The sequence below is a fragment of the Bombus vancouverensis genome, chromosome 5 (genome assembly GCF_051014615.1).
Source record: "Bombus vancouverensis nearcticus chromosome 5, iyBomVanc1_principal, whole genome shotgun sequence".
Taxonomy (NCBI): domain Eukaryota; kingdom Metazoa; phylum Arthropoda; class Insecta; order Hymenoptera; family Apidae; genus Bombus; species Bombus vancouverensis.
Genome location: NC_134915.1, coordinates 18,115,502 through 18,127,284, shown reverse-complemented (window position 1 = coordinate 18,127,284; position 11,783 = coordinate 18,115,502). Strand labels below are relative to the sequence as shown.

General features: G+C 40.3%; 2 protein-coding genes and 1 long non-coding RNA gene across 3 annotated transcripts in view; all 3 read right to left on the bottom strand.

Moving 5' to 3' along the window:
* The window catches only part of LOC143302671 (uncharacterized), a 211,579-nt gene extending 210,199 nt beyond the window's left edge, over positions 1 to 1,380 (bottom strand). The window contains exons 1-2 of the long non-coding RNA XR_013058363.1: positions 1,280 to 1,380; positions 694 to 763 (exon numbers count right to left, since the gene is read on the bottom strand). This is a non-coding gene — a long non-coding RNA (uncharacterized LOC143302671). The remainder of the gene's footprint in view (positions 1 to 693; positions 764 to 1,279) is intronic.
* Positions 1,381 to 2,586: 1,206 nt separating this feature from the next.
* LOC117158583 (BTB/POZ domain-containing protein 9) lies at positions 2,587 to 11,174 on the bottom strand. Its single transcript, XM_076618675.1, has 9 exons — positions 10,943 to 11,174; positions 6,204 to 6,324; positions 5,915 to 6,080; positions 3,979 to 4,172; positions 3,545 to 3,762; positions 3,300 to 3,482; positions 3,147 to 3,225; positions 2,901 to 3,079; positions 2,587 to 2,811 (listed from the first exon to the last, which is right to left on the bottom strand). Exons 1-9 carry the CDS (start codon positions 11,137 to 11,139, stop codon positions 2,610 to 2,612), a joined length of 1,539 nt encoding a protein of 512 aa, XP_076474790.1. The 5' UTR covers positions 11,140 to 11,174; the 3' UTR covers positions 2,587 to 2,609.
* LOC143302701 (putative small nuclear ribonucleoprotein E) lies at positions 4,343 to 5,196 on the bottom strand. Its single transcript, XM_076618674.1, has one exon. It carries the CDS (start codon positions 5,101 to 5,103, stop codon positions 4,819 to 4,821), a length of 285 nt encoding a protein of 94 aa, XP_076474789.1. The 5' UTR covers positions 5,104 to 5,196; the 3' UTR covers positions 4,343 to 4,818.
* Positions 11,175 to 11,783: the final 609 nt, after the last annotated feature.

Genomic DNA, 11,783 nt, shown 5'->3' with positions numbered 1-11,783 from the left:
TTACTATGACAATAACAAATACTATATGCATGCTGCACATTGCAAAAGGTATTGATTACCATATTCTAATAACACTAATTAATTTGAGCAATGTACTTTACGAGTTTAAATAATTATATAAATCATTTTTCGTCAAAAGAAAATGAATGATAAATGTAATACATTACAATGTACTTAATGTAATTATCGACGTATACGTTACTTACAAAGCCACGCTATTTCACAAGTAAAGTACAAATCTATGAATTCCTGGGCCCTCATATTTGTAAATACAAATTACATTTAAAAACCATAGCAGTGGAGTTCCAATATCTAGGTTAATGTATAAGGCTGTTGGTGAATTGAACAATTTTTATCAGAATATGCTCCCGTTTTTAGCGATATTGTTGGAAGGATACTAACTTAGCGTTGTTGATCAGTGAACACTCTTTAAAACGGCTCTACGACGACTTACAATGTAATAATTATTAGATAAATAGTAAAATTATCGATTTATTAGAGTTACAGGCACCATTCACTGCCGCGCTAAACTAGTTAATAGAGCGTTAATTAAGGCGTTAATATACAGCAAGCTATTTTACAGAATTTTGGTACAAACAAATGCAAATGATAACGTTAACAAAAAAGCTAAAAAATGATTAAAAATACATAATTAATTTGAAATTAATCGAATGTTATTTTCAATTCACTTACATTACTCGACGACATCTCCGATTGCTTCTCAGCGCCATTTAATTACATCTCCATGAATTGTTGGTGATTCCTAAAAAAATTGCAAATTTGGATAAAAAAAGGAATAAAACGTAGTTAAAATAATTTTTCGAGATATTAATACACCGAAGTATTAACGTTCGAGATATTTCGTTCATTTCAGGAGAGACAATTACTCTAAAGATAACGATTAAGACAATGCCAAGAATAAAGACTTGTGGAATATTTAATCGATAGAAAACATGGCCGTGTTAACTCGCAACATTCCGACGTGGCTATTCAACATATTTGTGGCATAAATTTTGGACGTATGAAAATGCAAAAACACGCAACTGACGAGGCCATCGCGAAGAATATTAAAAATTCATATTCAAATGAGTTAGTTTCGATAGAATATATTTTTATGAGATATGTCGTGCATTCGACAGGCGCCCGTATAGTTCGCACATAAAAAACAATCGCATGTGCGTGAACCAACCAGAATTTTCGCAATACCTCTGCGAGAACTGCAAATATTACACGAACTGCGTAGAGGAAAGTCAATATTCTATATTATTACGTAACTCACCTACAAAGCAGTATGTATCCACATATAATTGACAAATAATAAGACAAAGATGCAACAACGAAGTTTCGCGCCATTACACTTTTTCTAACTATCGGAAAAGAAGGAACACAGAACCGAGATATGAAAAATGGAACATTCGAAGTGGACGCTTAACCGTCTTAGTCACGCGAAAGTACAAAATATATCAATCTGAAAATAAAGTAATCTTTTCGATTAAAATTCTTAAGTGAAATAATCATTCTTATTATTATATAGAAGTTTTTAATTTTTAAAATTATATTAGTTGTTATTCGTAAATGATTAAAGTATATTGTAGATTCGAAATGACTAGACATTGATTAGCGAAGTGCAGTTTGAATCGTTCAGTTAGTGGCAAACATTGCATTGCATCTATTTCATTGGAACATTAATCTTATCGTGTTATAAACTTTGATGTGAATTTTTAATAGTGCGTGTTCGTAGTCAGTTTTGTTACAAACTGTGTCAAGCAAAGCGTAGTTGAATGAAACGACTGTATCTTCCTGTCAACTATTGTGAGGATGAAATTTAGGATAAGTTTTGGAGCAATGGATAAGCACAAAAATGGAGGGAAAAGGTGAGTATTCTAATTAATTATTTAAAGAGAAAGTAGCAATTAATGCTCATGTGGTGAATAAATTTTCATGTTTTGCGTATTTAATTGGAGTACGTGGTTCGAATTGTCACACAGTTTTGCAGTAAATTGAAATTTAAATTTCAACCAAGGATAAGTAGAATCGGTACGATTTTACTTATCGACCATACATCCGTGTCACCGGCGTCTTTGATACTCTACTCTAATGCATACTCAGTAGTTCGCATTTTTCCGTGGATTTTCACATTTCACGTTTACTTTCGAACGCGCCACTGTAATACAGATTAGATTTCGAAGTCATTTCATGGCAATTTAACGCGATGTTTAACGAGTTCCTTGAGAATCGGGCTATGCACCGGCGTATGCACCGTAGCGTTCGTAGCATATCAAACACTCATTATGCAGGCCACAAAGCATTGTTTGGCATACTTTAATTCTATCGAGAGCTAGAGTCTTTAATTGTAGTGCCAATATTGGTTTTCGTTGGCTATTCGTTAACACTGAAAAAAACCGAAAGTAAGTTTAATTCATTCTTTATTTTGAATAGCGTAAAAAGTTACATTTTTATTTTCGTAAAATTATACCCTGTTCATATTCAAAATTTACTCATTTATGAATTGAACAACTTACTAACGGTGTTACCTAAATTTACTATTCTTAAAAAAAAGTATGCAACCATATATGTACAAGCTCATGGAATGAAAAATATTTATATTGTTAATGAGTAGATTTGGGAGCTGGGTGGCTGAGGGTGAAGACTTCGTAATCTACTACAAAAAAATGGTAGTCTCCCATAAGTACAGTGTTAGAGGCGTGTTCTCCATCGTAGCTATGGGGAAGATTACTATAGCTTTCCTTGTTCACGTTGCAGTTACTAGAAATTAGTAAATCAGCTCCTGCTCCGAAAATTGGTCCGATGCTATAAAAGTATTTGAGTCAGTTTAATCATTAGGATACATTTCGATGTGTTCAAACATATCTTGTTATACTTAGTTAAATAATATTTACTCCGGATGATAACAAATTGCAAAAGGCTTCTTTACAATGTCGTATTTCGTTGGAGGAACATCTTGGTTATTGGTCAGAGTAAATAAGAAAGCTTTTTCTGAAGAGATGTAGTGCCCTTTAGCATTCGTTTTACCCCATGGTGCGTCGCTAAAGCCACCACAAATTTCTCCTCGAGTTCCCTAGAAAATTACATCATTCTTTGTTAGTTATAGATAACTATTCATTTGACAGGTGTAAATTACTTACCAACGCAATTACGTATGTTGGACAAACCCCGTCACAATGTCGGTGGAACGCTGTTGCAGAGTAATCATGATTGGAGGCACTGAAACGCGTTCGTAGTTAGGATCGTGTTGATCTCGATATGCTTCCAATATTTACATTTTCCTCGATACATACCGATATACCAAACGCCAACTTTGCTTTGGTGATCCATACCACTGATTGAGGAGACGCTGGAAACCCACCTTATCTCGCGACAGAATTTGCGACCCAGGAAATAGGAATGGACTTACTCTTGGTTGTAACCTCTTATCTGTACAGATTTCCGCGTACTTGTTTGGTAGGGCTGCATACCTATATCTAAAACAAAACGTAAAAATCGAAAGCCTCCAAGAATAAGAAAATTTCCCGGCAAACCATACCTTATGGGTTTTGAGCCACTTGATCGATCGGGATTGAAAAATTCGTACCTCTCCAAGGAAAGCTCTATAGGCACTGCTCCTGTTGGCTCTACTTCCTCCGCAAAGACCTGGCTGTCGATTAGCAGCAGGCGAACGTGATTTATCACTCCTGATAAATGTTGGCAAACCCTCACACGTTCCTCCTCTGTCCAGTGTTGAGTAGGCTGCGTCACCCCTGCCTAGGAGCGTGGTCCGTACGGTTAAGCGTTCCTTAACTCGTAATTCTAAATTCCGATCCAAGAACCTAAGGACCCAAGGACCCGGTAATAATCGTATACGACACAAGGTCTAAGACCTTGCACGACATACGCATGATCAGAGCGTTAAGTCTTCTTGGAATTTTCAACGGATTCAAAGTACTCGGAAACGGAATAGAATGTTCAAAGAAAAAGAACCTGATATTTTGCCCAGTTCAGTACAGCTCTCCAAACATCTTCTTCCTCCAACCCTAGATAGTCCGAAGAGATAAGTTTCACCAGTGCATCCTTTGGAAGATTACAAAACGCCGTTGTTTTCACTGTGTCTACAGCATTTTCTCCAATGAAAGCGAAACATCTTTCGATGAAGGAGGAACAAGCTCCTTTACCACCTATGATAACGAAAGATCTTTGTTAACAACTTATCTTAGATCGATAGTGATATTAAAATATAATCTAAATAATAATACTTAACTTCTGCGACTTCTAAATTATATTTTTATCAGAATAACTATTCAGCTAGGACTTTGGCAAAAGCATAAACATAAATAAAACACAAACCTACAATCAAAAATATTTATTAAATATTTATCTAATTCATATCTGTTACAGCAATTATTCAATCATATAAAATTTACATCTGAAATTCTTCTTAAAGTTAGAAATGAACTGAGATACAAGATCCGATACAATTTGATGGTATCTACACAAGTGGGACTTATATTGCATAGTTTTTTCATTCAGTTATTTGAAAAATTATTCTATTACAAGATTACAATAACAAATACGTTGCACAACAGAAAGCAATACCGTCACTTTAACCCGATAGTATTTTCAGTTACAACTTGTAACTATCAGTTAATCGTTGTTCTTCTTAACTATACCGAGAGATGCGTCACAACTTGTACAACTTGGAAAATGTTAACTCCATCTTTATTAAACCCTTTTAAGTCACTTCCAGTGTGCGTAATTGCACAAGTTATAAGGTAATATGTCTTGTTTGTCCTGGGTCATAACTTGAGGTTATAGTTGAACAATTTAATTTGCCCCTGGATTTGTATTTTGTATTAATGTTATATTGTCGCCTTTCAACATAATTCGTCCAAGTGGTTTTCTGGCCTTCGTCTTCAGATTATATTCCTCAGCATCGTCCAGTACTAAATTCATATATTCGTCGAATCCAACGATGTGACCTTCGATTCGTAGGTTGATGTTTTCGAATAACCATACTTGCACGCGCGAACGATTTTGCAGGTACCGAAATATAAGGTTGATGGGCTGTACCATCACCTTTTGAACTTTTTGTGGTCCTTTGTACGACATTTTTGTGTTGTGATTTCAAAAATTAGTAAGCAACGTTTGATAAACGCGTGCTTGGTAATAGCCAGACGCCGGAAAATGTGGCGTCGTGGTTGTACCAACTGTTCGTTCTCATTTTTCCCTATTTCTTTCGCTTGCTTAAAATGCGTTTTCAAATTTAATCATATCGGTTAAATTTCGGTTCAAGAAATTCGATTACGAAATTCTAAATCTGGCAAATTTGGAAGGCTTAACAAATTTACATTTGTAACGTTTAATACGTTTAGGGAAAATGAAACATAGAGATAAAATAAACTCTATCGTTATAGGCGTTGGTATCACTGAGTTCGTAAAATCCCGTATATAGTGCTGCCTTCGTGACGAGCATGTCAGTTACACAACGAAAAGCACGGTCGATAACTAATCATGTAATACAATTACCATATATACTGTAATTTTTTAGATTCAAGATATTTACATATTCGGTTTAATTAATTTTCTTATCCAGTGTATAGAATAATATCATAATTTAAGCCACTTGCACACATACATACACACGTTCATTATAGTCATCAAATATCACATAAGAAACAAATATATACACAAACATCCTAATATTACTAATTATATTCCGCAAATTCTCAGTTACTAAGAAATTGTTTTATATTTCAATTAGACATTTTTCATTTTCCACTTTCAAGAAGAAACACGCACTTACCAACCATTGCAAGTTTGAATTGCCGTTTCATTTTCCATCAGATGAAACATTCAGCAAACTTGAGAATGCAGATCGATCGGTAGGCAAACTTTTAACAGTATGCCATGAATAACTTACCGGGAACACGCTCCTGGGCATCCAGAGCGGCAGTCAAAAGAGCACACGCGTTTCCTGGGCTAAGCGTAGCGGAGACGTGTTCCTCGCAACTTCTCCATAGTTCCTCGACTCCTAGTTCTTGAGCAAGTCCCAACATCTCGAAGATGCCACTGTCCTGAAGCATAATCTACGGAACAGTTACGAATGAAACTCAGCCATGACTTTGGGTCAAAGCGAAAGTTTTCTCGGTAGATTCTTTCACGTGCCAAACACCACAATAAATTCCGAATCTATTCGAGATATTATTTACCTTGCCTGTGTATATATAGTGAATGAACTGTCGAAAGGTCTCCGGATGAGCATGTAGCATACGCACTGACGTTGGATTTCCAGGTGTCCCGATCCTCTTCGCGGCTGTGAAGTTCTTGCATCTAGAGAAATCGAAGCAGTGATGTCGGTATCGATTCCCGAACGATAATTACCATAGCATACGAGTTACGGGGAAGAGAAGTGCACTGCTTTGAATCGTGCTCGCGTAAATGTGCCGTGGATGCGTGACCCTTCTAACGAACACACCCACCACTTCGTCTTTCGTCACCTTCGCTACTACTTCTGGCAGAGTTTCTTGTTACAAAAGGGCTTAATTGACTTCGTCAGGAAGCTCTGTTGCCACAAGAGTATTCGCTACGTACGCAGTCGGGCTTTAGTTTTCGTTCCTCTACAAATTAATGGCAACCTTCGAAAAGTCACTTCTCGTCCCTTTTTTTCCTACGGCAAGCCCCCCAGGTACAGGAGAAACTCTGAAGAACAAATCTTTCTCTAGCACTTCGTGCTGAAAGCGGAGATTCCCTGTGACCCATTGGGAGAACATTCGATCTCGGTTTCTCTAGTGTACATCCTCTCCTACAATGCGTACAATGCGACTAGGTACATAAAAGGGAGGCTTTTAAATATCCACGAGTACAGAAACGAACAGAACTCTTATTTTTACCCCGAAATCATCGATGCATTTCCTATATTCTTCTTTGTGCAATATCTAAAGTATATTCTCGAAATTGTTCGCCTCTAATAATGATTTCACGATTGTCTACCATCGATTTTCTCACTATTCGGTTTTAGATTCCATATTAGCAACGAGCTAAGTCGATTGGAAATTTCCACCATATGAAACTACCGTTCGAATTGCAATTAAGCGAAACTACTTCTAAAACACTCCTGACAATGACTACACTATGGTGTTTTACGGATATCGCAACTATTCGATTTTAATATTTCGAATCTGATATTAGCATAGAGCAAAGCTTTTGCCACGCGAAATTATTCTAATTTTGATATTGCGATTAACCAAAGAAACGATTAAAAGTTGAAACAGTGACGGTAAAGGGGTGGAATTTAAATTAGAAAAGACCGACGAACCCTTAAACGAGTACTTTGTGGATCCACTGAAGACACACTGATCTTCAGTCATCTAATACCACTAGGCAGCGCAAGGTAAAAAGATTTCGCGTGCTAGAAACGAAGAGATCGCGGGTACGAGTTTCGTCAAGGTAAGGGGTAAAGTGTAGATACACCAACAGCGTAGTCCGTATCGAATCAAAAGAAAATCCGTCAAAGAGACCGGGTGCACATGGAAAAGGCATGCACGCCGGGTGCTTTGATATTATAACCGACGCGTTAACAAACGCTCCGCTTCGTCGACAGGAGAGCGTGCGAAAGTTGGAAAATCGCGGGGCCGAGCCACGAAACATGGTTGCCGAGAGAGTCGACAGAGGAAAACTAGTGCTCAAAAAAATTAAAAACACCAGCCTCGCGTACAGGAAACCAGAGGTGCGCGCGTAGATGTAGACCTTACCGTGGGTCGACTTTTAACGGACCGAAAAACTCCACCTTTATGCTTTCGTCTGTAGTTGGGAAGCGATGCGGGCTCGCACAAATATCAAAGCGATAGTTCGCGTATTTATTTCCGCAAATTACAGGGGAAATATTCGAATATCGAGGATATTGCACGATTTTCTCGTACGTTTAACAGGCAAGCACACCGTTGCACGCCATATGATTTATCGTTAAATCTGCTTTTCAAATCTACCTGTGTAGAAATTTGCGCGGGGGGAGGTGAATTGGATATGTCAGACGCGTCGCAAGGGCTTTCTTCCTTGAGAATCTTTGGCCTGTTCTAAGAAACGTGGCCGGCAATTCTGACTAGAGCCGCGGCAATATCGGCGCACAAAAACCGTACTACCGGCGAAGAAATGAAAAAGTATTAAGAGGAAAAATCAAGGCAGCGGCGGACGATGGTTGGGTTGTGTGATGGATGGTACTCGGTAGAACGAGGCGAAGAAGGAGAGAAAGCGTGCAGAAGAAGAAGAAGAAGAAGAAGAGAAGAGAGGAAAGGGGGTGAAAAACACGAGGAACGAAGTCGTTCCCGGAGAGAAGCTTTTCCCTAATCACAGGCGAACGCCGCAGTGGAATCAAAGAAAACCAAATATCAGCGAGTGACGCCGAGAAAAGAATAGGGCAACGCGTGCGCGTCTGGTGTGACGATGAGGTGTCACGGGGGTGGTAACCGTAGGTTCACGAGCTCGACGTGGAAAGAGGATGTTAGGGGGTAAGGGGCCTAGTGGTGGCGGGAAACGAGGGTCGTGGCTGCTTGGTTTCACGGCGGCAAGGGTTGAATGTCGCCGCGGGCTCCGCTACTAACGACCAAGCGTGCGATTATATAGCGGCTCCGTCGATCTCCGCGCAAAAACCGCCTCCGTTTCCGGTGCACGAGAGTCAAATTCGCGCCACACCTCTCGTTTCCCGTACCGGTAAAACACCACAGTCTCACGCTTCGGTCCATTATCAGATCGTGTGCCTCGATTCGCCACATTCAAATGTATACCATTGTCATCGAATGCATGATTACTGGCGAGAAACGCCGTTAACGAATGCTTCTTTTTCAATTGAACATCCATCTTCTTCTTGGTGAGCGTTGTTCGAAATTCGAAGCTTCTATCTCGGAAGATTGCAATGGAACTCGAGCTGAAATTTAGGTCTCGTCGAGATTACACTTGCATCGGTAGGCACTGTGGGTCTCTCGATGAAACTGGAATTGCTTTCTCCGTTGAGTCGATAATTGGAACGGTTTGGTTTCTAGCTACCTGTATTTTTACAAGTAAATAAGTGCTCTTTTTAATAAATCAAATTCGATAGAACAGATAAGAGTACACGCGGTACTTGATATATTAATAGCGGTCAGTTGCACGCGGGAATCGATAGAAACGATGGGATTACGTTAGAGTGCCATTGAACATCACCGAAGCCTGAGCGTATTTTTCAATTTCTTTTCTCTCGCCGTCAAACATCGTTCTCATCTGCGTCGCATTTCGAAATGACAAGGACTACGAGAGAGGGACGAGCGGTGGGACGGGGGACCAGGACTCTTTGTCAGGATTTTCACCGGACTGGAGAGCGCCGCGTAGAGTTTTGAGTGCGGTCGCGTATTGTCCATGCATTTCTCCTACGGACGACGCCTGTCACGAGCATGCGTAACTTAATTTTCCGATCCCGGTGTCTACGAAACGAGGCGCGAGGAGAGCGACAGAGAGGGGGGATGACAAAAGGACCGACGTTCCCTTCCACGCCGTGATATCAAAGGGGTTCACTGGAATATCGTAATTGACTTTACAATTAGCATCAAGCCTATCCAGTGGAATGTCGTTGCCTCGAAAGCTAAGGCCCCTCCACCTAATATTAAACCGAGCCCTTCTTACAGCAATTAGAAATCCGTCGAGCGAAAATGCGGCCCAGAGACTCGTGCTCGTCACGGATGAATCGTCCCTAACAGAAGAAAAGAGTACCTCTCCTCTTATTATCCAACTAATTAGAACGTTCGATCGATTCGTTTCACCGTAACAATCGGAGTCCCTTAATTAAAATTCATCGCTGCCGCGAACTTCGCCATCCTCTCCTTCTCTTCGTTCCCAAGAAACTTTGATGACTTGGCGATTTTTCTCCCGGGAACCGTTCGTTCGACCAAGAATTTTCATAGAATTTCGCCCGATCGAGCGTTTGTTTCGCGACTGGATTGTCCCTGCCGACCGGATATACTTTCTCCCTTGCTCCGGAAGAAACAGCCGAAGGGACGATGCAAAGCGTACGGGAGAGATAGGTGAATTATGTATACCTAGGTTCCTCCAGCGACTCGAAGAATTTAACGAAGTTATCATTTCCCTTCCGTTGGGTTCGTTTGCAATTCTGCAGGAAAGTTAACGTCTAGCTATTCTTTTCGTTTTTCCCTCGTTCCACCCCTCTTTGTACCCGCGACTTCAGTTTCAGCGACGAGAGGAAAGTTTGTAACGCAATTACCGCGAAATAAGTTGGCGTCTCGGAGAAGGCGACCAAGGCGAGTCGCGGTGTTTCGAAAATATTTTCGAACGCGAATCCGCTTCGTTATGCTATGTCCGTCTCTCCATTTCCATTGTAGGATACTACACCGAGGATAAGACGGAGCACCACGTTTCTACGTTAATTCTCTATTTTCTGGGATACGACGGGGCCCATTGTCTCGGTTGCCTCCAACTTTTCTTTTTCGCCGGGTGCACTCTGAAAATAGCGGGGCCGCATATTTCCCCAGCTCTGTATCGGGTGAGCGTGTTTGTCTCCGGTGTGATTTATCTCACGCGTGTTTTCGAATAGTTGTCGGGTCTCCGAGGAAATCCGTATCGGCTACGAATCGCTCGACGAGACGCGATCTGTTTTAATAAAAATTACGATTAACAATTAATTCGGTCCCAGGGTGCGTCGTTCGAACGGTTGCCTTCGACTTAATAAAATTTCCGATCTCGCGTGCTCCGTTCATCGGAATGCGTCGAGCTCGTTCGCGTCCCTGGAGGCGTTGAAAGATATCGAGAGCAAGCGAAAATAATATAAATTGTCTCATTGTGTATAAGTCGGGTTTGAAATGTTTTCCCTTATCAACTGGAAGGTATCGACGCGTGCGCCAGCCAGATTAACTCCACGGTTTTGGAATCGCTTGGTCGAGAAGGACGAAACGATTCGAGTACTGACCTCGCTTGGAGGATAATTCTGTGAGCGTACACCGGTGTCTCGTCCCTTCCTAGCAGAAAGACAATGTCAGCTGTGTCTTTGTCCTCGGAAAGTCGAGCCAGGTCCTCCAGAAGTCTGGGTACGCCGGCTAAACCTGCCTCGCCAGATACCCCCGCTGCTCCTGGTGCCGCCCCCACAGCGACGGCTCTAGTTCCCATGTTGGTCGAATCGAAAATCAGCAACTGCGTGGCAGACGGCACTGGAAGTTAATTAGTGAGATATTATATGGTATATCTGCGCCGTAGTAATTTCTTCGGCCGTGCAGTGGCCGGCAAATATAGGGCACAACTATTATACAGGGAATTAATTATACAGGGAAAGACCTTATACCAAATTCATTTTAATTTAATTGATCTGTAATTATTACTCGAGGTAAAAATTTGAAAGTCGCTTTATATTTATAGCGGGTGAAAAAAGAAATGGCGAAGAACTCGGAAGGAACGATTCAAACGGCAATTATTTCTTTATTCTCAAGATTTCTTGCATTTCTACTATGATATACAAAAAAATTGTTACAGGAAATAAATACGAATAATTGAGTTAGAGTTAAATCCTACTGCGCAAAAGTTAAATTCTATATTATAGAAAAAAAAATAAAAATAAAATTTGTGTTTGATAGAAATGTTTATGTCTACCGCAGGATGATTCAAAAGTCACTGACACGGAATTCTAATTTCATTTTCTTTCTAACTTGCGTCTTTCATAGAACTGTAAGTTCTTAAATTTAAAGAGACCGCATAAACTTTTCTAACGCGTAATGGGAAGCTAGCTCCGATATTCTCCTAAACTTCTTCAGACTTGC

Bases quoted from the DNA above. Each gene is read 5' to 3' on its own strand.
- LOC143302701 (XM_076618674.1), bottom strand. From the start codon at position 5,103: ATGTCGTACAAAGGACCACAAAAAGTTCAAAAGGTGATGGTACAGCCC.
- LOC117158583 (XM_076618675.1), bottom strand. From the start codon at position 11,139: ATGGGAACTAGAGCCGTCGCTGTGGGGGCGGCACCAGGAGCAGCGGGG. The intron at 4,173-5,914 runs GTAAGTTATTCA...TCGTTATCATAG, and splicing joins TGCCCAGGAGCGTGTTCCCG to GTGGTAAAGGAGCTTGTTCC. The intron at 3,226-3,299 runs GTATGTATCGAG...AACGCGTTTCAG, and splicing joins AGTTGGCGTTTGGTATATCG to TGCCTCCAATCATGATTACT.